Raw genomic sequence first — 26,440 nt, 5'->3', positions numbered from 1 at the left:
TATGCCAGGGCACCCCTAAGAATGAAAAGGCCTTTGGTTGGATGGAAATGTTTAATTGACCTCTTGAATTCCTCCAATATATTCAAATGTTAACAAAAGGCTAATATTCTTCGGTGCAGAGTAACAGTAGTACTGAAATACATTACCTGGAGAAAATGCTGTTCTTCAGCCTCCTTCCAGTGCAGTACATTCCTGAAGGCAAAGATGCTTGATCATATGATCTCAAACTAAAAGGAAAATTGGCCAGTTTGGTAACCCTCCCATGTAACAGACAAAGGGCCAAGTGCCCTACCTTTGGCAGCACTGATGATGTTGAAAATGGCATTTTCTCCAGGAAAGGTAAGTAAGCCCTACTGTTACTCTACTTACCCATTCCAACATCACTATTAGTGTTAAAACGCTAGTAGGATGCAAGCATCAGTGTGAAGTATATTTGAGGACCAAAAAAATAATGGATATTGGATAGTTTCCTGAACGCTAGCTTCTAATACACATGCCCTGTAATACAGAGAACAAAGGTCTACAGAGAGATCAAGTAACAAAAATACTTTGTTCTCCTGACCCAGATCAAAAACCGTAAAGAAAAGAGAATACACTGAAGTCCAACTTACATTTCAAACTTCTTCCCTTAGCCTGATCTGATTTTAGTTGGCTTCCACAATACCTTGGCCTTTGCTACGACACTTTAATGCATCTCATGTAATGAAACAATGGTTAATTTTTTTTTAGTCATTCCTGGATAATAATTCTAGACAAAGCCGTCTTCTGTGTTCGTACATACCTCGCTATCATTTCCTGAGTACTGACTCCTAAGTGTTATGAATGGCAAAATTTCCCATCTTCCCACCACTCCTTAACTTGAGATAAATTGGACAAAAGGAAAGAAAAAACACTCAAAAGCAAAAGCACAATGCAGTCATATCTTCCATTGCACGTCATTTCCAGGCAGGACGCACATATTGCTCGATATGATAACGGGAAATATTTTGATGTACACATCAATAATAATTAACAGCTCACTAACCATGCATAATTCTGACAGCTCTTTTGGTGAAGAGAAAATATATAATGCAGATAACTTTCAATGTTTGTTAGAATAAAGAAAGGATTAGTTTCCCTATCAGGTTTTTACTAATTGGGGCTCCTGTAGAGAGAGACTTACCCTAATATCCCAATATACCCTAATAGGATGCCTGCTGCTAATGTTTTACCAAATAGAAAGTGACAACACAGACAGAAATAAACATTTTTCTTTGGAAGAGTAGGGAATGGTTAGAACCCATCAGAATTTTTTCTTCTGTGCCTCCGTTGCAGGTTTTTCCTTACTTCCTGAGTGATGAAACAATTTTCAGGGCAAATCTCTCTGAATGAGGCCTAGGGAGCAATAAAAACCTGACAAGAGTTCTAATATTTCCCTACTTGATCCCAAACCAGAACAAATGTTTTCTGGCTTGACAGACTTTAAAGGAGAACGTCTAACCAAATTTTTACTAATTATTTTTTAATTTGTACTTATGAGCAAAGGAACCTATGCAAAAAGTCAATTATCAGTTTCCAGGAAGGTGTACTAAATACATGCAGGCAGTAACTATTCACAATGTAGGGTGTTGACGGCTTAAATGTAAATCCATAAAAATCTGGCACTGAGAAGCTCTTCGAGCTTTTGTATGTTAAACTCTTTGGGCAGGACAAAACTGGAAACAAATATAGAATTCATATACAATTTCATAACATTTTATAGCAAAAGACTGATTTTTGTATGATATAATGGTTTTGCCTACAGTTCTATTTTTCATGTTCTTGAAAACGCATGAATGGGAGAATCTGGTTGCAATGGGCAACATACCAATAAGTGTACAATGACAGATACAGGTTTCTCACATGCAGGAAATCTTACCCGTGTCATTTTAAAGAAATCTATAGATGGCCTACTCCACCGGACATCCTCATCACGTCTGCGCTTTAGCCTGGCTTTCCTCTCATTTAACACACACGGCTGGGAACGGCACCGCAGTAAGCCCTGGCGTCGCCTCAACTCTGGGGTAGATGTTGGTGTGCTGTTGGCTGAAGGCAAAATATCTCCTGGTTCTGTGATGTGCTCCTGAGACAGAGAAAGGCGTCTCCTTGGACTGAAGTCGCAAGGGCCACCAGAGTTCCAACGTATGCTGGAGGTTGTGCTTCCTTCGCTACCATCCACAAAGCCACTGCTGGCGGAAGAGGGCCTTGGGACAGGAGACGTGTTGCAGGCAGGCACTGTGAACACATTGTTGTTAAGAGACGGGGCGTTCTGCGGCAAGCTGACACTTGTGCTTCTCTGCAAGGTGGCGCTGCCGTGACTATTACAGCGCTGTAAAGTGGCACTGCCACCGCTGTTGCATCGCCTCTTTGAAACAGGAGTCCAAACCTTGGAATTGCCTGGTTTCCAGGGTGAACGACAACGAGACAGTTCGTCCGGCTCAGACAGTGACCTGCAGTGTCTTTTCGTCGGGGGTGCCAGCGGCTGTCCAAAGCTGTCATTGAGATTGAGTTCCCTTATCCACCCTGATAATAAGGACTGATTGGAGGGCTCATTCTGCCACGGCAGAGAAAAGTTGGTTGGAGTGCCAGTGCTGAAGGGACACACAGAAAAGGGAAAGATCGAGTTCTTGTTCAGTTCCGTCCTGATTGGACAAGCCCTGTCAATCATTTTCCAGGGACTGTCCTCTACAAGAGAAAAAGGGGAAAAACAAAACAAAAAAAACAAAAACAAAAAGATTAATATTAGAACAGCGACAACATTCTAAAATATGCATTCTTCTTTAAATATACGTGAAGCACACAATACCAAACACCTAGGTTCTGGCAGAGTCATATCAGAAGAGGCTGGGTTTATTTTTAGTGCTGAGAAACTGCCGTGTAGACGGATAACTCCACTCGCTTCCACTCAAATAGCACAGACTTTTACAAAGGGGAATTCTCAGGAGCATGTAAATAACACTCTGCCTTCAGCCGCGTGTACCGGTTTTAAACAATATAATTCAATTATTTTACGGCTAACGTATTCTGGTATTATAACGATAGCTGGATCAATATTGTGTTTTTGCCTTCATGTTGCATTTATTGATCTGTACATAGTAGCTGAAAAATAGGTGTTCTATTATTCAGAGCTTCCTCATGTGCATTAAAGTCATTAAAACTTTAAAAGGATCCTAGTCTTGGTTTTACGGTTTTATTTTATATGTGTCTAAAGCAATGAGGCACTTTATGCCATCATCTAGCTGGATAAAACAAAGTGTTTCCTAGTTTCAATGAAAGCATGGGGTCTTAGGCATTTTCCAGGTGCTGGACTCAATCCAAGTGTATGTGTTGCTAAAAGGGGTTAAACCCCTGCTAGGTTATTTTTATTCTTTTTTTTTTTGCTGTCTGTGTAACACCGTGGAAACCACGATTTACTTTCCTTCCCAGCTGCACAACAGGAAGTTAGGGGAAACTTCCCAAAATGGGGAAATTCCCCTCTTAGATAGTTGTCTACAAATCTAGTGTCCCCTAACCTCTTGTTCTGGGGATAACATTTTTGGTATCTATTCACTTTCCTTCTCAATGACAATTGTCACCCATACAAAGATGGGTGACTCTCCCCAATGGGGACATAAAGCATTAAAACAAAACGTGAAGGTCTAACCCTTGGCACTGTATCCATAAGTGAAAAAAAAGGTTCTGCCTACAGATACACAAAAACAACCAGTCATGATTGGCCGTATGCAAGAATCTGTAAACTCAGTGTATCTTCATAAATGTGGACACATACCCATGAAAGACTAATGCCTACCCCTTTTTAATCCTAATTTATGCTGCTTGAGGATGAATCTAGGTCCTAAGAACAGATGAGAGGCCACCTCAAGGCTGCCCTGCCAACATTGTTGGGAATACGAAGATGGTCTAGGCCAGTGGTTCTCAACCTGTGGGTCACGACCCCTTTGGGGGTCGAACAACCCTTTCACAGGGGTCGCCTAAGACCATTGGAAAACACATATTTCCAATGTGTTGAAAGCAGCTACTGTGTTGAAAGCAGCTACTGTGTTGAAAGCAGCAGTATTGGAGGTAAAACAACACTTCATGAATTATAATTAATGGGTAAATAATTTTATGGTTGGGGGTCACCACAACATGAGGAACTGTATTAAAGGGTCGCGGCATTAGGAAGGTTGAGAACCACTGGTCTAGGCTATCAGCCAGGTAGCAGTACGGTTACTGACTCTCAGCCCTAAAACCCAGCCCCAGAAAAACTAAAATCGATAACCTAATAAGGGGAAACATGTATTACTATAAGACTCAGAGCTGATTCACACATCTGCAGTGCAGATTGAAGCTCAGGTTTTACAGCTAATTGATAGAGTAGTTGTTCACCGGTTCATGTCAGGTTTGCATCAGGTTCAGGACAAGATTAGCTCAGGATATTACCCTGTTCACATATATGCGGTTTGAAAACGGCTCCCATAGAAGTCAACAGCCTGTAATCCGCACCTGAACCTGAAGTCACTGCTCAGAAATCGTACATGACTTTCAAACCGCGCTGTATCTGCGCCGACAGGCACCATGAGAAGCATTTTTTTTTTACTCATCATGTGGATTGGATGCGGTTCAAACCACATCCAATCAGTGCATATGTGAACTGCCATTTAATGTTCAAGATGTCTTGTGGGAAAAATACCCCATGCCTTTAATGACCATCAAATATGACAACATGGGAGGCAGAAGGACACGAGTATGGAATCAACCATGGAAAAATGAGGTCTTTAAAATAAAAACCAAAGAAGCAACAGGGCTTGAGGCTACATTTGAAGGCAAGGTAAACCATCAGGTTCACTTTTATAGATCACGCACAAATGTAGAAATATGGGAGCCACCAATGGTAACTTGTTAAAAGGCCAAAGGTTTGGGCCTAGCAGCATGATCCTGGCATTAAGACCTAGCGAGTCACTGACCTAGAAAGAAAACATTGCAGACTTCTGCCTGCAGACTTTTTCCAGGTGAGGGATTCACATGTTTAAACTGAGGAAAAGAAATGTATTACAAGTGAGCTCAAACAATGGAAATGTAATTTAAAACTGTACTGAAATTTTATTTTGTGAAACTTTCTTTTTCATTTCCTCTTAAATGTTTTAAAAAGCTAGACAGATATCACCTAGTCCTCAGAAGCCAAATCCTTATTCTTAAATTTGCAAACAGCTGTTCAGATTAAATTTGGCCCACACAAACCAGACCTGATTTGGTTTTAATTTAAGCAAATCCAGCAATGAACGCAAGATTCAGATCTACAGCTGCATTAGCAAAAAAACAAAAAAAAAAACAAAAGAAACAAAAAATTACATCTTAAAGGACTTCCTTTTCAAACAAAGAAATTAAATTGTGAATGCAACACTTGAGGAAATTCTGAAATAAGGATTCTGATGATGAAAAAAGTTCAGCTCTATTCGAGGAAGGAGAGGGTCCAGCTTTTTGTCTGTTATAATCTGGCCCATTTAAATGTTTTAAATATCAGAAGGATGGGATGAAATATGTCCCTGTCCATCCAACCAACGGCTAGCCAACAGAGCAGGCTGCATTTAATATGCAAAGCTCCTTAGAGGCATACAATCGCTGTGAGCCACTGATTCGTACCCATTGTTCCACAAACCGTTTAAGCCAGCAGGCTCTCAACCCATATTTTCAAGCTCTGCATATGATTAGCGCCAGAAAAGGGTTCTATTTTTTTTTTCTCCCCACTGTTCGCTGAGCACCTTGCTTTTCATATAAAGAAAAAAAATCTGCTAAGGTTTCACGAAAACTTACCATTGATTTCGTAAGGAAACAAGGTGCCACCATTGTTCAGCTTCTCAGAAGAGCGCTGAAATTAACCAAAGGAAAAAAAGTTTCAACACCATACAACAGAACATGGTGTGAAAAAATACACAAATCATACACTTTGCGAGCAGGACTAAAAAAAAAAAAAAAAAAAAAATTATGACAATCAGATGTACTGTACATAGTACTGGCCAATGCAGGGGAGGTAAATGTGGGTGAAAAATTCACTGCAGGGGTAGGCCAGATCTCTGTATTGTTTAAACGAAAAACAGAACTTCGCCATCTGTTCCGTTTTCAATACGTGAGAAATTGTGAGGTAACAGCTGTAATGTGTTAAGTAGTATTGCTAAATGGCCTTGATATAAAACATTACAGGATCATGTCTTTACTGGAAAGTGACTTACAAAAGAAAATGGTTTTATAGCAAACACAAATCTCTTTGAAATACATGAGTCTAGTGGATTTTGTTTCTGCTTTTAGATTCAATTAGAATTAGAATTGAGATACAATGGTAAATGCTGGCAATAAACACATAAAGGTCTACATATTTGTATGATGAAAGGAACCTTAGAACCAGATAAAATACAGATTTAATAAAACATATGAGCTTTGGCTGATTCATCAAGATTATTTCATAAGATGTAGCATCTAGCATAATTATAGCACAACACAATGAACCATATCACGTGGTTAGCAAAGCTGATATTTATAGTACTTCAAAATGCTGGTAATATAGCAAAAACAAGTCCATGAAAAAATTCTGTAGCCGTTACAACTCCCAGCTTTGAAAGGCACCAATACCAAGACTATGGACATTCAAGTATTTACATATCCTTAACAAGCAGTACATTTTAAATCAAGCCCTCAATGCCTTCTTTAGCTGCTTGTTCGGTGATGTAATTCATTCTCAAAGATCATAGCCATGACTCTAAAGTTGGTTGCAGTCAATGCCAAACAGCTTAACCACCTGCTGCAAGTTTACAATAGAAGGCTGGCAGGCAGCCAAGATTTCAATAGAGAGAAAGGAAAATAGTTAACATTTCAATGCCTCCACTTTGCATTTTGAAGATGGATTTCTCCACAATCTCTAAAGCTTAAGCGCAATGAATGTTTTACAGTTCCTTTGCTTGTTTAGAATATAAAATTTAGTTTGCACACTTGTGGACAACACAAGTATCCAAAGATAATATTTTTACACTGCTCCTCACAGTGGACTTTTACCACTCAGAGTATTCCAGCCACACCCAGAATAGGTCAGCCTAGTCTACTAGCCTTTGGTGACAGCCATGTAAATAAAGCATTGGGGACATGGTCTCTAGTGAAGTGGCTCTACCTAAACTTTGTTTCTTCTCTGTGCCTGAGCCCACATAATCAATGCCGGCTGGCACCAGAGGAAGGACAAAAACTGACATCCAGCAAAAAATGTCTAATGTATGTAAAACTTATAAGAGGGATGATTAGAACAGCACAACCCCATGTGGAAGGTGCAGGTCCAGTTTAATTGAGTACTAGAAATGTTAAACATAATGAAAGACTTTAAAAAGTATTTACAGGGCTCTTAACATAAGCATGCAGATGAAACTAAACACTTTAAATAAAACTCCAGACAGACAGGGGTCCTTAAGGTTTTGTATGATTGTATATCTAAGCTTGTGGTTCCAGAAGAATCAGACAGCTGCATTCCAGGGCAACTATGTGAATCACTGAATAATACCATTTAACTGCAACCAAAACCAGCGTATTTCTATAAAGATATAAATATATAGACAGCCCAAACTTTTTAGTTTTACTTAGAATGGGGAAAGTGTAGGATCTACAGTATGGCAACTTTTCATGTCCTGGTCTCTGCAGGGGAGGATTTCCCCTCACTTCATGTCCCAGTATTAACCACCGACATGGTTAGACGGGACATTTTTGCAAGGTCACAGACCACAATAAGAACATCTGTCCCAAGAATAGTGGTCACCAGTTTCAATTCTTTCCCATTCCAAAACTGAAAGTTGTTTTAGTTCTAGGGTATCCACCTGGGGAGGGGGAGATATCACTCTGTGCCGTTTAGATCTCTAAATTTGGACTAATACCTGCTATCTGTACAGTAGTTTGTCTTCATCCCTCTCCTACTAAGCCTTTTGCATGTGCTAACAAAAATCCTGTCTTCCAGGATTTCTCAACCAGGGTTCCACCATGGATTCCTAGGGTACTTCCAGAGGTTGCTAGGGTTTCCTTGAGTAGTGAGCAATTTCTGCCAGTCAGATAAGTTGCCACTGACACCATTTATCTTTTTTGCCATCTGTAAGGGGGACATATCAGACTGGATGTCGCTCCACTTCTTTAAACTGAACCTCTCCAAAACCGAGTTTTTTGTCTTCCCCCCCCCCAGCCCAGACACCACCCCCCATTGACTTCTCCATCACATCCAACAACGCCACCATCAAACCCGCCCCGCAGGCCAGAGTACTTGGTGTCATTCTGGACTCCAACCTATCCTTCCAGCCTCAAGTCCAATATTTAACAAACCCGCAACATCGCCAAAATACGCGCGTTCCTAACCCCAGAAAACACTAAACAGCTCATCCACTCCCTCATCATATCACGACTCGACTACTGCAACTCCCTCCTCACTGGCCTGCCTCGCCGCTGGCTATCCCCGCTTCAGTCGATCCAGAATACGGCTGCCAGACTCATTCACCTTTCCAACCGCTCCGTTTCCGCCACCCCCCTCTGCCAATCCCTCCACTGGCTTCCGATTGCGCAACGGATCAAATTCAAAATCCTAACACTGACGTACAAAGCTGTCCACCATACTGCCCCGAACTACATCACTGACCTAATATCCAAGTACCGCCCAGCACGCACACTCCGCTCCTCACAAGACCTCCTTCTCTCTAGTTCCCTGGTCTCCTCCTCCCATGCCTGCCTCCAGGACGTCTCCAGGGTGTCACCCATCCTCTGGAACTCCCTGCCCCAACCCATCAGATTATCACCTACTCTCCTCTCCTTTAGGCGCACCCTGAAAACCCATCTCTTCAGGGAAGCCTACCCCACCCCCTGCTAACTTGCAGACCTCCTCCACTCTTCCTACCACTCCATCCCCCACAGCTATCTCCTCCTGTACCACTATCCCCTCCCTCCTAGATTGTAAGCTCCAAAGAGCAGGGCCCTCAATCCCCTCATGTTTTGCATTGTATTGGTATTGTTCTGTCACATGTTCTGTCCCCCTTTGTAATGTACAGCGCTGAGCGAACTATTGGCACTTTATAAATACTGTATAATAATATTAATAATTCTTCCCACTGACCATCACACTAATATATCATGAGTTGTAGATATAGTAACTTTTAGCAGGGTTCCCTTATACCAGAAAGTAATTTCCAGGGTTCATGTGTGTTGGAAATGTTGGGAAAGGCTGTTCTTTCAGAAAACTGGGGAACATAACTGAAAGAGTAATCTGTCTCAAATTAACTGAGGGGGAGATGCCATTGTTTGAATTTACTGCATATTGAACAGACCAAACAGAATTTCTATGCACCAGGTAAAAGCCTACAAGGAAGGTGATGAAGACAAACTACTGTCGGGGTATCTTGCGAGATTTAAAGTCATACTAGGCCAACGGTGACTCACCCCACAGCTGCTCATCCCAAAACTAAAAACATTTTGTGCAAGCTTGCCTTCGAACATGCACTTATGTCAACAATAAGTCGTGTGGTATGTAGAATACAGCATAAGAAGTCATTGTGAAATAGCATCTAAAAAAAGACCAGTTCATAGTCACTGCATGGAACAAAATAAAGTCATAAAACATGGCTGAGTAACAAGCTTCCTCCTCCAAAGGCCTTGTGGACTGTGATTTATTTTTCACTAGGCCAAAAATGATACTATTGTTCAGACACTTCCTTTACAATGATGGCTTATTTTGGTGGAAGGTAAACATCCTTAAATGCTCTTCTCTTTCTGCACTCCACAAGAAGAAACCAAGCGGAGGCAGACAGGTTAACCCTACATTACCCAGACTGCACCAGTGTCAACATAAACAATTTTTTGAAGCATATATGAAAAAGCAGTGCAATTCCAAGAAAGGTTGGGGGGGGGTGTAGATGACCTGACTGGCCAAAATGAAGTCCTCTAGTTGTTTGAGAACCTGAACTATGGGGGGCTGTGTCCAAAAAAAAAAAAAGCATTACTGATCTACCCTTGTCCTGCATGGTGTTTCTGCAGAGGTGGTCGTTTTTTGTAGGCCAGTAGTGCTTTCCTGCCTGCTCTCAGAGCTTCCCCCCTGATGACTAGTGATCTAAAGACTGGTGGGGGAATATTCAAGATGCAGCATGAAAAGTGCAGTTAGCACAAATCCACAGAATGAATAAATAAGGAGCAGGGAGATCTTTAAAATACAGCTCCTCAGGTTCATCTTCTCCAGCAAAGAAAACCATAACCATGATCAAATCGCACTCCATGTCACATGGCACCAGTGGCCACAGGTACAGTACCCTAGATCAGGGATTGAAAAAGCCGCTCGCCAAATGCGAGGAGAAATTGCCCTGTGGCGAGCGGCGAACACAGATGAAGCATGGAGCAACTGGCACCTGCGCACCAAGCCTCACTGTGAAGCAGAGTTACGGTTCACAACTTGAGGTTTCCGGCTTCTGCGGCACCACCGCTGAGGGGACGGGTGAAGGAGAGGTCTACTCTCCTCCGCTGAGAGGAGACACCCTCTCCACTGCCGTGGGGGACTCGGCGGGACTAGGAGTAAGTATTGTATACATGTCATATCACTATAATTGAGTACAGGGGAGGGGGGATATACATTACTGTATACATGTCATATCACTATAATGGAGTACAGGGGAGCTGGGATATACATTACTGTATACATGTCATATCACTATAATGGAGTACAGGGGAGGGGGGATATACATTACTGTATACATGTCATACCACTATAATGGAGTACAGGGGAGGGGGATATACATTACTATATACATGTCATATCACTATAATGGAGTACAGGGGAGGGGGATATACATTACTGTATACATGTCATATCACTATAATGGAGTACAGGGGAGGGGGATATACATTACTGTATACATGTCATATCACTATAATGGAGTACAGGGGAGGGGGATATACATTACTGTATACATGTCATATCACTATAATGGAGTACAGGGGAGGAGGATATACATTACTGTATACATGCCATATCACTATAATGGGGTACAGGGAAGGGGGGATATACATTACAGTATACATGTCATATCACTATAATGGAGTACAGGGGAGGGGGATATACATTACTGTATACATGTCATATCACTATAATGGAGTACAGGGGAGCTGGGATATACATTACTGTGTACATGTCATATCACTATAATGGAGTACAGGGGAGGGGGGATATACATTACTGTATACATGTCATATCACTATAATGGAGTACAGGGGAGGGGGATATACATTACTGTATACATGTCATATCACTATAATGGTGTACAGGGAAGGGGGGATATACATTACAGTATACATGTCATATCACTATAATGGAGTACAGGGGAGGGGGATATACATTACTGTATACATGTCATTACCCTATAATGGAGTACAGGGGAGCTGGGATATACATTACTGTATACACATCATATCACTATAATGGAGTACAGGGGAGGGGGATATACATTACTGTATACATGTCATATCACTATAATGGAGTACAGGGGAGGGGGATATACATTACTGTATACATGTCATATCACTATAATGGAGTACAGGGGAGGGGGGATATACATTACTGTATACACATCATATCACTCTAATGGAGTACAGGGGAGGGGGATATACTTTACTGTATACATGTCATATCACTATAATGGAGTACAGGGGAGGGGGATATACATTACTGTATACATGTCATATCACTATAATGGAGTACAGGGGATGGGGATATACATTACTGTATACATGTCATATCACTATAATGGAGTACAGGGGAGGGGGGATATACATACTGTATACATGTCATATCACTATAATGGAGTACAGGGGAGCTGGGATATACATTACTGTATACATGTCATATCACTATAATGGAGTACAGGGGAGGGGGGATATACATTACTGTATACATGTCATATCACTATAATGGAGTACAGGGGAGCTGGGATATACATTACTGTATACATGTCATATCACTATAATGGAGTACAGGGGAGCTGGGATATACATTACTGTATACACATCATATCACTATAATGGAGTACAGGGGAGGGGGATATACATTACTGTATACATGTCATATCACTATAATGGAGTACAGGGGAGGGGGATATACATTACTGTATACATGTCATATCACTATAATGGAGTACAGGGGAGGGGGGATATACATTACTGTAAACATGTCATATTAGTATAATGGAGTACAGGGGAGGGGGGATATACATTACTGTATACATGTCATATCACTATAATGGAGTACAGGGGAGGGGGGATATACATTACTGTATACATGTCATATCACTATAATGGAGTACAGGGAGGGGGATATACATTACTGTATACATGTCATATCACTATAATGGAGTACAGGGGAGGGGGATATACATTACTGTATACACGTCATATCACTATAATGGAGTACAGGGGAGGGGGATATACATTACTGTATACAGTTTAATATATTGGACTATTTTAAAGAAAAATGTAATTTCATAAGCTTTAAAAAGGCGTGGCTGGGGGCAGGGTTGGGGGCGGTACGGGGTTGGGGGTGGACCTGGGCAAGGTTGGGTGGAGCAACTGGTGGAGAGTAAGTTTTGTGACCGGCTAGTAGGTCTGGACTCGAAATTTTAACCCCTGCCTTAGATGATTGAATACTATATACAGCTATGAGGCTTCAGAACATGAATTGCTAGGCACAGTCACTTCAGGAAGTGCACTTCTTTCTTTCCCAGGAGAAATTCAAGTCAAAAGGGTTTTTTAGGGTACTTAGGCACAATTAGCAATATCAGATGTTCCCTATAAGATAGGGAATCTGAGTGTCAGGCCATAATAGAAGTGCACCTTGCCCTGCCTGAGCTAACAACGCTCTGATTTCTTAATATGATTGACACTTTTCGTACATGGAGGGGTCAATTCCTACCCAAATGTGGAGTTTTGGCTATGAATGTCTGTTGATAGGTTGAACGGATTATGGGATATGTGCCAGTTTTCAAGGCTACGAATACAAATTCACGTATCTGCACAACTGGTATTGTCATTGATAAACCAAATAATGTCGAGTCTTCCCAATTTGATAAAAAGGGAGAAATCATAGTGCTGGTTAAAGCCTTGCTGGAAGGGAAAAACTACCGATGGAAGACATTGCCAATGGAATCTTAGATACAAGCAGCAGCAAACCCAGAGCTGAATGTTATTGTACAATTCAAAATGTACTTTTTAAATCTTACAAAGGATGTAAGTATGTCCATTGATCTTAGAGACATATGTGACACATTGAGTGTCTGGAGCACGTAAACCCACAATCAGCAGATGTGGCCTGTTGTGGTCTCAATACTGTATGCAGCTTATAGGCCACAACAGACAAACCGTGCTGGAGGAAGCATTCAAAACAAAATATCGAGCCAATTTAACACGGGTGCATCAGGCAGCAAAAAGTAGGATCCCTTAAAAAGGATCATTAATAAACAAATTTAATATGAAATAAGCCTGTGCATTTCTATGGCATTTTTTAAAGATGTTTTGCATTTGTAAAATTTAATAGGCATGAGGCACATCAAGAAATGTAGCCCCTTTAAGATATAAAGGATCACTTTGATTCAACGTTTGTTAATGTTTCAGAAGCCTAGTCTGTAAGTACATATAATACTTAGAATCACTTCAACTCCAGCTCTTTCACTTTGGCTTGCATGATTTTTTATTTCAGAGAAATTATATTATTATACAGTATTTATATACCGCCAAAAAGTTTGCTCAGCGCTGTACATTATAGTGGGGGACAGTACATGAGACAAGACAGTAACAATACAATACACGAGAGGTTCGAGGGCCCTGCTCCTTGGAGCTTACAATCTAGGAGGAATGAGCAGTGCTTGTATATGGTAGATTCCACCTACAGTGACCCAGTTCTGAAGCAAGTCAGAGCTTATAGCATGTAAAGCACCATATAGCTAGAGGCAAAGGGTTTTAATTATACAAGCACTGAAAGCACAACGCAACATTTTCTCCCTGTGTGCTCAGAAAGGATCTCCCCACCGCACCCATCATATCACCGTCCTGCAGGCTTGGTCAGCAAACCTTCAAGGAGGAGATCACATGAATGGCTGCAGTTAACTGTTTCATCGCTCCAATGTCTGCCTTCAGGGTGCAGAATGTGGACGCACTTTTACAGGCGTTTGGCTTTTTTTCAGCCTGTAAAGGCACCTCTATGTTAGCCTGTGTCTCACAGGCATTTACAGGTGAATTAGAAGGGAACCATTTACAGGCTGAAAGTAAACCCATCAAAAGCACATTCAGGAGAGGAACTAAAGAGCAGAAAAACCTACAATGCTCTTAAACACATTATTATTATTATTTCAGGTACTTATATAGCGCCATCAATTTACGCAGCACTTTACATATATATATATATTGTACATTCCCATCAGTCCCTAACCCTCAAGGGGCGTACAATCTAAAGTCCCTAACTCACATTCATACATACACATACTAGGGCCAATTTAGACAGGAGCCAATTCACCTACCAGCATGTCTTTGGAGTGTGGGAGGAAACTGGAGTACCCGGAGGAAACCCACGCAGTCACAGGGAGAACATGCAAACTCCAGGCAGGAGGTGCTGTGGCTGGGATTCGAACCAACGACCCTAGTACTGCCAGGTGGAAGTGCTAACCATTTAGCCACTGTGCTACCCCATCTAGACATGTACAAGTACGTTTAAGAGTTAATGTATTCCAATGGCCAGAATAAATTATTTTGGCTAATGGAATCCATTAACACTAAAATACTTGACTTGCCTAAACACATGTGCGATATGCAGCTTCAGGTGCGTTTGCTAAACATCTTTTTCCTGCCAGGAGAAAAAAAAAAAAAAAACATTCAGCGGAGCTAAACCGCCGGCAAGGTAATTGGGGCATCACATGCAGCTCCTACTGTCTCCAAAAGGCCACATAATAATAATGGTACTTCTATAGCCCTGTCAATTTACACACACACACACACATATACACACACATATATACACACACACACACACACACACACATATATACACACACATATAACATTCACATCAGTACCTAACCCTCGAGGAGTGTGCAATCTAAGGTCCCTAACATTCATACATAGACATACTAGGGCCAAATTTAGACAGGAGCCAATTAACCTACCAGCATGTCCTTGGAGTGTGGGAGGAAACCCACGTAGGCACAGGGAGAACATGCAAATTCCAGGCAGGTAGTGCCGTGGTTGGGATTCAAACCAACGACCCTAGTACTGCCAGGCAGAAGTGCTATCCATTTATCCACTGTGCTACATGTAATGTTACAGAAAACTGCAACAGACTAAAGATTTACTATTGGATATGGTCAGAGATTGTTCTACAGGAGTGGTTGGATACTTCATGCTATAGGAGACAGACTAGGGAAATGTTGCATTATACCACTAGACTTTACTACCGTTGAGGGAACTATTAGAAATCAATGCTCTCTGTACTGACTGCTGGGGCCTAAGGGCAGAACTTCAAACACCAAAGGACCATAGGTTGGGCACCAGGGGGCTAAATCCATTCCCTGTGTTCATGAGGTCTAAATCCTATGTACTTCAATATGGCTGTTCACATACAAGCTCTCAAACGCCTGTAGCTCAAAGCCTGATGCTCCAAAAGCTACTTGAGGCAGATATGAGCATTTTTGATTCCATAGACTTCAATGAGAACACCTGTAGATGCTTGAATAAAGCATTTGAGTGTTTTTCAGGCGCATTTCAGGTTTTTTTTTAGCCTTGTAAAAACTGGTCTCCTCCCCCTACTGACTTCTGTTGACTAAAACAAAGCCTGAAGCTTGAAAACACATGTACAAAACACTTGAAACATGCTTCTAAAAATGCTTGCATTAACATTATGTGCATAAAATACTCAAAACAATGCCTGAAATTCTCTTCTGCTCAGGTCTGAATGCGGCCTAAGAGCAGTAGAAGTATCTCAGACTAGAAAATGATTAGAATCTCTCATCTTTTGTCATTTATTTCCCTATTAGGGACATCACTCTTCACTCCCTGTGTGCTCATGACAGGAAGGGGAAAAGCAATAAAAAACTGACAGAGGTTCTAGCCTTTTTCCAGTCTCAAAAAAAAAAAAAAAGTAGACTTAAGTGCCAATTTTATTTGAAAGATATGATCATATACTTGGGCAACCATACCGCTTTTCCTCTAATTTGTGTACGTCACTCACCCACCACCCAACCCTGAAGGTCCCAGGTATAATAGACAATTAACCCAGTTTAAATGAAATGTGACTCAGGGTAAGCACATAACTCATTTCAGCAAGTCTTACTGTACTTTGAAACCAACACAGTGTAACCTGCAACCACTTGCCAGTCAAGGCACTCCACACAGTGCTTTCAATACGAAATCTCAAAACTTATGCAACCTCGGACAAAGCTACCTAGGCGTATCCTGTGATTTTACTGCAATTCATGTTTAATAAGATCCATTTGCATCAGCCTGAATAGAGATCTCACAGGTGGTTTTATTCCCAGTTATACAGCTGCTACCTCAGGCTAGTGAAGTCATGGCAATCCCTCATGTAACGCTGAACCAGTGGGAACAAGCTTTCCCAGATAGGGGATCATTAAGCTAATCGCTTGTTTTGGACCATCTCGTTACTGAGGCATGTTGAACTTACATACAACCTGAAAGGGATCCTGTGAAGGAAAACAGAATGGTGACACCTTACTTTATGTAGGTGCAAGCTAGGGGCTGTCATCTGATTGCTGGCTTAATTGCCTAGTGACTCACTGACAAGAACTCAGGAAAAAGATATACCCTTGCAGTGAGTCCACTTCCACACTGCAAAAGGTTAACTGCCATTCTGCCTAGAGCAGGAGTCTCCAAAATTTCTAAAAGGGACAGTTTACTGTCCTTCATACATTAGGGGGACCGGACTGGTGTCAGTAGGAGTAAACAGAGCATCTCTGGCATTAGAGGGAGTAGTGCCCCATCGTGTCAGTGGGGGAAATAGTGGCCCATAGTTGGTGTCAGTGGGAGAAAGTGACCCATCTTTGGTGTCCGTGTGAGGAATAGTGCCCTGTTGATGTCAGTAACAGGAATTAGGTCCCATGGTTGGTGTCAGTGAGAGGAATAGTGTCTTGCGTCAATGGAAGGAACAGTGTCTTGCGTCAATGGGAGGAATAGTGCCCCAGGGGCCGAATAAAGGCAACCAAAGGGCCACATTCGGGCCATAGTTTGGAGACCACTGGCCTGGAGGATGATAAATCAGGTGATATACCCTATTCCTTGTCCCTGCATACTTCCTATTCTTCATGCATCCCCTGGCCACAGCACTCTGATATCTTGTACAATGCAGGAACCAGCATTTCTACATTGTACATAAGGACATCAAGGGCCCATCACAGTCTAGTGAAAAAGAATGGAGAGCTGCCACTGGAGTGGGAAATAAAGTATATCACTTCATCATCCCCTAGGCAATAGGAGCTGTTAACCTTTTCAGTGGGGGAAGTAGACAAACTGCTAAATATTTTTTTTCAAAAGCACTCCACTTTAGCTAAAACATTAAGGTCTTATCCTTCCCTCAGTCCCTGACTGGACAGTGAAAGAAGCAGCAGATTAATGAAATGTCACTCAGTGCTCTCCTCCTGCCAGCATGTCCCTTGTTAGCACAACTAACCCAATTTGCTGCTTCCCTTCTCGTGTCTCTGCTGTACAGTGGTAAGGAAGGAGCCAATACCAGGTCATTTTCATTGCTTACACTGCCTGCATTTAAAAAATGCATAATGATGTATAAATACAGAATTAAATTGTTTTTGTATCTGCCTGGAGTTCAGCCTTGAGCTGATCATATATATATATACACACACATATATATATATATATATATATATATATATATATATATATATATATACATACACACATATAAATATATATATATATATATATACATACACACATTACGTATACATACACACATTATATATATATACATATATACATACACACACACATAGATATACATACACATACACACACATACTGCTCAAAAAAAATTAAAGAAGCACTTTTGAAAACATATCAGATCTCAATGGGGAAAAATCTCATGCTGGATATCTATACTGATATGGACTGGGTAATGTGTTAGAAACATAAGGATGCCCCATCGTTTGAATTCAGTCCTCTATACTGTAGGTTGATGATTTTCATTTCCATCAAAGACACCCCAATAATCAAAGTGAAAAAATGATGCAGCAGGCGAGTCCATTTTGCTGAAATGTCATTGCAGCAACTCAAAATGGTACTCAGTAGTTTGTATGGCCCCCACATGCTTGTATGCATGCCTGACAACATTGGGGTATGCTCCTGAGACGATGGATGTGTCCTGGGGTATTTCCTCCCAGATCTGGACCAGGGCATCACTGAGCTCCTGGACAGTCTGAGGTGGAACCTGATGGCATCGGATGGACCGAAAGATGATATCCCAGAGGTGTTCTATTGAAATTAGGTCAGGCGAGCGTTGAAGTCTTTCAATGGTATCAATTCCTTCATCCTCCAGGAACTGCCTACATACTCTTGCCACGTGATGCCGGGCATTATCGTGCACCAGGAGGAACCCAGGACCCACTGCACTAGTGTAGTGTCTGACAACGGGTATAAGGATTTCATCCCAATACCTAATGGCAGTCAGGGTGCCATTGTCTAGCCTGTAGAGCTCTGTGTGTCCCTCCATGGATATGCCTCCCCAGACCATCACTGACCCACCACCAAAACGGTCATGCTCAACGAAGTTACAGGCTTCACGGCTTCTCCAGACCCTTTCACGTCTGTCACATGTGCTCAGGGTGAACCTACTCTCATCTGTGAAAAGCACAGGGCGCCAGTGGAGGACCTGCCAAATCTGGTGTTCAGTGGCAAATGCCAATTGAGCTCTATGGTGCCGGGCAGTGAGCACAGGGTCCACTAGAGGACGTCAGGCCCTCAGGCCACCCTTATGAAGTCTGTTTCTGATTGTTTGGTCAGAGACATTCACACCAGTGGCCTGCTGGAGATCATTTTGTATGGCTCTGACAGTGCTCATCCTGTTCCTTCTTGCACAAAGGAGCAGATACCGGTCCTACTGATGGATTAAGGACCTTTTACGGCCCTACTGATGGATTAAGGACCTTTTACGGCCCTACTGATGGATTAAGGACCTTTTACGGCCCTGTCCAGCTCTCCTAGAGTAACTGGCTGTCCCCTGGAATGTCCTCCATGCTCTTGAGACTGTGCTGGGAGACACAGCAAACCTTCTGGCAATGACACGTATTGATGTGCCATCCTGGAGGAGTTGGACTGCCTGTGCAACCTCTGTAGGGTCCAGGTATCGCCTCATGCTACCAGTGGTGACACCAACCGTAGCCAAATGCAAAACTAGTAAATAAAACAGAAAAGATGAGTAGGGAAAAAAAATATCAGTGGCCTCCACCTGTAAAACCATTCCTGTTTTGGGGTTGTCTCATTGTTGCCCATTTAGGGCACCTGTTAATTTCCTTAACACCAAAGCAGCTGAAATCCATTTACAACCCCCTCTGCTACTTAACTGACCAAATCAATATCCTAGGAGGTTAACTGACTTGATGCTATACTCTGATTAAAAAGGGTTCCTTCCATTTTTTTGAGCAGTGTATATATAGACATACATAAACACACGATATTCAGTAAAGCCTTATATGATCATTGACACTCCACCACAGCCTACAATTCTACAGGCTGCAAACAGCTGATAGGAAGAGCTATTTGCATTGCTGTCACTCTGCTCTTTATCTACTTTATTATAGTGTGTTTTCATGACTATTTATGTCTTAAAAGCACAATAAAACCCAGCATGACATTGCTATGCTCTGATATGGACTATAAAGATACCAGAATACTTTGTACCCTACTCTTGGCATTAAAAGGACTGCATTGTAATGACAAAAAAAAAAAAACTAAAAAAGTTATTTATGCATTTCTCTTTGTTCTTTCCAATACCAAGATACCTTATGTGTTAGACACCTATAGGCAAAGTAGTTAATACATGTATAAAAGCACTGGTCTCCAAACTGCAGTCCTTGGCTACTAGCCTCTATCTGGCCCTTGGGGCACAATTTCTCCCACTGACACAAACGGGGGGAAGGGGCACTATTCCTACCAGTAATGCCAATGATGGGGCGGCCATTCCTACCAGTAATGCCAATGATGGGGCGGCCATTCCTACCAGTAATGCCAATGATGGGGCGGCCATTCCTACCAGTAATGCCAATGATGGGGCGGCCATTCCTACCAGTAATGCCAATGATGGGGCGGCCATTCCAACCAGTAATGCCAATGATGGGGCGGCCATTCCAACCAGTAATGCCAATGATGGGGCGGCCATTCCAACCAGTAATGCCAATGATGGGGCGGCCATTCCAACCAGTAATGCCAATGATGGGGCGGCCATTCCTACCAGTAATGCCAATGATGGGGCGGCCATTCCTACCAGTAATGCCAATGATGGGGCGGCCATTCCTACCAGTAATGCCAATGATGGGGCGGCCATTCCTACCAGTAATGCCAATGATGGGGCGGCCATTCCTACCAGTAATGCCAATGATGGGGCGGCCATTCCTACCAGTAATGCCAATGATGGGGCGGCCATTCCTACCAGTAATGCCAATGATGGGGCGGCCATTCCTACCAGTAATGCCAATGATGGGGCGGCCATTCCTACCAGTAATGCCAATGATGGGGCGGCCATTCCTACCAGTAATGCCAATGATGGGGCGGCCATTCCTACCAGTAATGCCAATGATGGGGCGGCCATTCCTACCAGTAATGCCAATGATGGGGCGGCCATTCCTACCAGTAATGCCAATGATGGGGCGGCCATTCCTACCAGTAATGCCAATGATGGGGCGGCCATTCCTACCAGTAATGCCAATGATGGGGCGGCCATTCCTACCAGTGATGCCAATGATGGGGCGGCCATTCCTACCAGTAATGCCAATGATGGGGCGGCCATTCCTACCAGTAAGGCCAATGATGGGGCGGCCATTTCTACCAGTAATGCCAATGATGGGGCGGCCATTCCTACCAGTAATGCCAATGATGGGGCACTATTCCTACCAGTTATGCCAATGATGGGGCGGACATTCCTACCAGTAATGCCAATGATGGGGCGGCTATTCCTACCAGTAATGCCAATGATGGTGCGGCTATTCCTACCAGTTATGTCAATGATGGGGCGGCTATTCCTACCAGTAATGCCAATGATGGGGCGGCCATTCCTACCAGTTATGCCAATGATGGGGCACTATTCCTACCAGTTATGCCAAGGATAGGGCACTATTCCTCCTACTGACCATAAGTGCCATTTACTCAACCATCAAGCCCGTGGCATTTTTTACCCTCACTGATGCCAGACCCAGGACATATTCTATCCCCACTGGCTACAATGATAATAATCTAAGCAGGCAATATAGATTATACCCTGAAGTATTTTAGTCCAAGCTAGATCTACTTTAAAGGCAGGAGCATATTTCAGTGTGCCTGCATCACTTTGGTTTTTTGCTCTGTCCTGTGCAGCGAGATTGGAGCTGTGCTGAATTTCCAAAGCAGGGTCCATGGAACCTCAAAGCAAGGGCATCTGAATATAAGCACCAACTTGAAAAAACATGTCCCGTTCACTTGTATCTGATGTCGGAGCTCTTCTGATTGCTTGCTGTTGAGATACTAAAAGCAGACACTGACAAACAAGAGCAGTTTTACTTTATCAAAGTAATTACTGGGCTCCTCACAGTACAGAACAAACCGTGGGAATCCCAGAACTTAAAAATGAACCAAGTATTTGCCTATGATAGTTACACAGTGTTCCTTCACGCAAGCACAATGTGAATATAAACCACAATTTTCTATTAGAAAGCCTCTAATGTTCCAGTTAATAAGACAATTAAGCCCGACCTGCATGCGCTTGAAAGCAAAATTATTGGCAATCTGTATAATTTGTGTACATTAACATGTTGCACAACTTGTCTAATCCAGGCCTGAAAGATGCCCAATTACAATACCACGTACCAGGTTAATGTTGTATGTCTTGCATGAGCGATCGTCCAGGCTTTGGTTCTGTAGCTTCTCGGTAATTAGTGTCACCATGTTAGTCCTCACGTCCCCACTCCTCAGCCCCACAATCATCGATCCTCTGGTCTTAATACTGTCTGAACATTTCAGTTCTTGTTGAAGTTGAACATCTTTCTTGAAGCAAGCAGCCTAGTTCATTTCAGTGCTGTAGTTCATGGTTCTTGTCTAAAATACAAAGCAGGCCATGTTACATTACGTTGCCTGGGTACATCACTCGTATCTAATTTAGAATGCTCACTGAAAAACAGCTTTTGGTCATGCAACATAGCTAAAAGCAATGATAGCGACCAATAAAACACAGCAATAGTGTAATGAGCCAGTGTTCAAGGGATTTTACAGTCTACAAATAAACCTCATTTTAACCACTAGCCTACAGGGCACTTAAACCCCCTTCCTGCCCAGGCCAATTTCCAGCTCTCAGCTCTGTCACACTTTGAATGACAATTGTGCGGTCATGCAACACTGTACCCATATGATATTTTTATCATTTTTTGTGACAGACAGAGCTTTATTTTGGTATTTAATATCACCTCTGGGGTTTTTATTTTTTCTTAAACCAAAAAACACTGAAAATGTTGGAAAAAAAAACAAGTTTCTTAGTTATTGTTATAAAATTTTGTAAATAAGTGATTTTTCTCCTTCACTGATGTGCGCTAATGAGGCTGTAGTGATGGGCACTGATAGGCAGGACTGATGGACACTGGTAGGTGGCACTGATGGACATTGACAGGAGGCACTGATGGGCACTGAAAGGCAGCACTGATATGTGGCATTGATGTGCACTGGTGGTAGGCACTGATAGTCAATGATGTGGCACTGATGGACACTGACATGTGGCACTGTTCAGCACTGACAGCTGGCACTTCTGGGGCCACACTGATCATCGGGGAACACTGATCATCAGTGCCCTGATGATCAATTACATGCCCCTCCGCGGAATGCAGATTATCGGATCTCCTCTCGAGCTGTCAGCATGACAGCTCGAGAGGAGAGAAATGCAGATAACCGGCATTTCCCTGTTTACATGTGAACAGCTGTGATTGGACACAGCTGATCACATGACCGAGCCGACATCTTCAGCTCTTTCCGTGGATCGGTGATCCTCTGTGTCTGAGGGACACAGCGCACCGCCGATCGCCGCGCATGCGCAGCGAGAATGGGACGACATCATATGACGTCCTTCCAGAACGAGAGAACCACCTTGCGCCCGTCATTGGACTATATGGCGGGCGGGAGGTGGTTAAAGAGAGGTACACATGGCCAGTGCAATACAAGACATTGGTCAATTTCTGCCATACCTCTAAACCTCAAAAACTGAACAAATCTTGTGAAAGGCACAAATACTACAAGTCTGCAGTTGCCACTATCACTTCCAAATGCCGAAATTTGAATAATTGTCCCAACTATCATTCTGCAATACAGACTACATTTAAAGAAAATTTGGGGACTCAATGGTTAGGACTGCATCTCTTATCAAGCTCTACCAGGGTCATGATCTGCATGGAGTTTATATGTCTGCAATTTTTTACGAGTTTCTTCAGAGTGTCCAAGATCCTTTTTGCACCCAATAAAGAAAAATGCCCTGTTAGGAAAATTGGCTTCTATCAACATCAGCCTATAAAAACATAATTGTTATTAAGAATATAATGATACTATGATCTGAACTTTACCAGCTCAAATAAAACAAGGTCTACGTAAGCAAACACAAAGCAGTTTCTAAAGCTTGTCAAGCACATCTTTTTCCTAACCCTACCCAAAATGGCTCAGCACACAGTATTGCACATGTGCTATGTACCAACCTAAATGTATTATTCAGCATTTGAACCACTTTTAGGCAACTCCACCACCATGAAAGGATTCTGAGTGCAGGCAAAGAGCCAAATATTGATGCTCTGAATCAAAAGCCAATGTAGACTCCACTTAAGTACACCTGGATATTGCATCCAAATGTTGTAAACTAGTAATGAATACTGTGAGGATCTAATCTATGCCGACGATACGCAAATCTATCTCTCTACCCCTTACCTCACCCCTTCAGTCTCCGCCCGTATCACAAGCCTACTGAGCGACATATCGGATTGGATGTCACTCCACTTCTTCAAACTAAATCTTTCCAAAACTGAGCTCCTAGTTTTCCCCCCAGCCCACGCCCCCCGCCTTCTCCATCAAGACCAACAACACCATCATCAGTCCCTTTCCTCAAGCCAGGGTAATAGGTGTCATCCTAGACTCCAATCTTTCCTTCCAGCCCCAATCGCTGACAAACTCATGTAGACTTCACCTTCGCAACATCTCCAAAATACGTCCGTTCCTCACCCCGGAAACCACAAAGCAACTCATTCACTCCCTCATCATATCACGACTCGATTACTGTAACTCCCTCCTCATTGGCCTGCCTCACCGCAGGCTATCCCCACTTCAGTCTATCATGAATGCTGCAGCCAGACTCATCCACCTTACTAACCGTTCTGTATCTGCCATCCCTCTCTGCCAATCCCCCCACTGACTTCTAATTGCCAAACGGATAAAATTCAAAAAGCTAACACTGACGTATAAAGCCGTTCATAATACTGCCCCAAACTACATCACCGATCTTGTCTCCAAATATCACCCAAACCGTACTCTCCGCTCCTCACAAGACCTCCTACTCTCCAGCTCCCTTGTCTCCTCCTCCAACGCTCTTCTCCAGGGCTTCCCCCATCCTCTGGGACTCACTACCCCAATCCATCAGACTATCACCTACTCTGCTCACCTTTAGGCGCACTCTGAAAACCTCTCTCTTCAGGGAAGCCTACCCCGCCCTCAGCTAATACTGAACTCCTCTACTCTTCCAACCACTCCATCCCCCACAGCTATCTCCTCCTGTACCACTATCCCCTCCCTCCTAGATTGTAAGCTTCAAGGAGCAGGGCCCTCGAACCCCTCGTGTATTGAATCGTATTTTTACTGTACTGTCTCCCACCATAATGTAAAGCGCTGAGAAAACTGTCGCCGCTATATAAATCCTGTATAATGATAATCTCCACTATATTTAACCAAAAAAAAAAAACTACATTGCCTGAAGTTCTACTTTAAAGCGTGAGATTGCAACATCTAGAGAAACCAGTGCACGTTCTGAAGGATCCTTCACTTGGAAGCAAAAATATGAAATCTTGCACAATAGGTATGCACAACAATTTAATAAAATGCTAGACGGAGATGGATTAAGCACATGCACATTGCAAAACCGTACATGGAGTCTGGCTGTAAACATGGTTTAATATATGGCTGAAGTCTCTCCCACTTTCTGCAGCCAAATATCTATATGTCTGTCCATAAATCATTGAATGAGAAACAATCCTGACCTGAAAAAGCTCTCTGTTTACTGCTTAAGGGAAACCAGCAGGGGTTACCAGGGACAAGGACGTTGGATCACTACGGAACGTAATTCTGATGTGACTTTCACATTTTCACTTCTTAGCTGTGAAAGTTATGGTCTACATTTTTGTAGATGTCCCACCTAGATCTCATCAGTCTTTCCTCAGGCAAAAACAGAGCCAACGAGGCGCAGAATTTTACAGTCTGCCAAGCTTACAGTATAACACTATGGAGGAGGGAGGGAGGTGGGGGTGGTGCAGAACGACCTTTCCAGTGCCAGCCTATTAAAAGGATACAGGATATGGTCTTTTAACCCTTCCAAACTATCTTATTTATGATTGGTCAAAGCATTCTAACCTGTCCAATCACAAAGTGTTACTAAACCCACAACAGTAAAATCAGTCTGTATATGCAGTACAACATACTTGTTATACTCACTGTGGCACCTAAGGGGTTAATCGTCGGCATTGTGTAAAAAGGCTGTTTGATCCTGACTTCTTTGACCCTCCCCATCTTCCATTGTCCCCTTATCTGCTGATAAGACATATGGTGTGGAGATACTCTGCACATGCTCACTGTGGTTTGTATTGCTAGAGAGAATTTTTTTTTCTTGGGAGAGTGCATGCAATCAGCACAGGGTCAATCAGCTCTTTCCAGACAGAGGTCAGGGGTTTTGCATCCTCGTAGAGCAGAATGAAAACTCCACCTACAAGCTTTAACATGTGCTCTGCTGCACGCTGACAGAAGTCACAGGACTGCTCTAACTGCCAATGAGAAAAGGTATTTAGCAGTTTATATTTACTAAAATAATTGCATGTCCATATTCTGTGTACTGTGGGAGGCCAGATAAAGTGAATGCAGACAGAGGTCAGGGGTTTTGCATCCTCCTAGAGCAGAATGAAAACTC

The 26,440-nt window shown here is 42.6% G+C and overlaps 1 protein-coding gene across 3 annotated transcripts in view; it reads right to left on the bottom strand.

Moving 5' to 3' along the window:
- FAM53A (family with sequence similarity 53 member A) overlaps positions 1-26,440 on the bottom strand; it is a 117,166-nt gene that overhangs the window by 44,082 nt on the left and 46,644 nt on the right. For 2 of the 3 annotated variants that reach the window (XM_089692275.1, XM_089692276.1), the window contains exons 2-4: positions 22,114-22,341; positions 5,812-5,866; positions 1,898-2,703 (exon numbers count right to left, since the gene is read on the bottom strand). In XM_089692275.1, the coding sequence (XP_089548401.1) occupies positions 1,898-2,703; positions 5,812-5,866; positions 22,114-22,230 (978 nt within the window). In that variant the 5' untranslated portion in view covers positions 22,231-22,341. Of the gene's footprint in view, positions 1-1,897; positions 2,704-5,811; positions 5,867-22,113; positions 22,342-26,440 lie in introns of those variants that run through there. The other variant, XM_089692277.1, reaches the window with a different exon arrangement.

This window comes from Staurois parvus, unplaced genomic scaffold, assembly GCF_062004578.1.
Source record: "Staurois parvus isolate SC_StPar_1 unplaced genomic scaffold, SC_StPar_1.0 ptg000581l, whole genome shotgun sequence".
NCBI classification, from domain to species: Eukaryota; Metazoa; Chordata; class Amphibia; order Anura; family Ranidae; genus Staurois; species Staurois parvus.
This window is presented reverse-complemented; position numbering and strand designations above follow the sequence as displayed.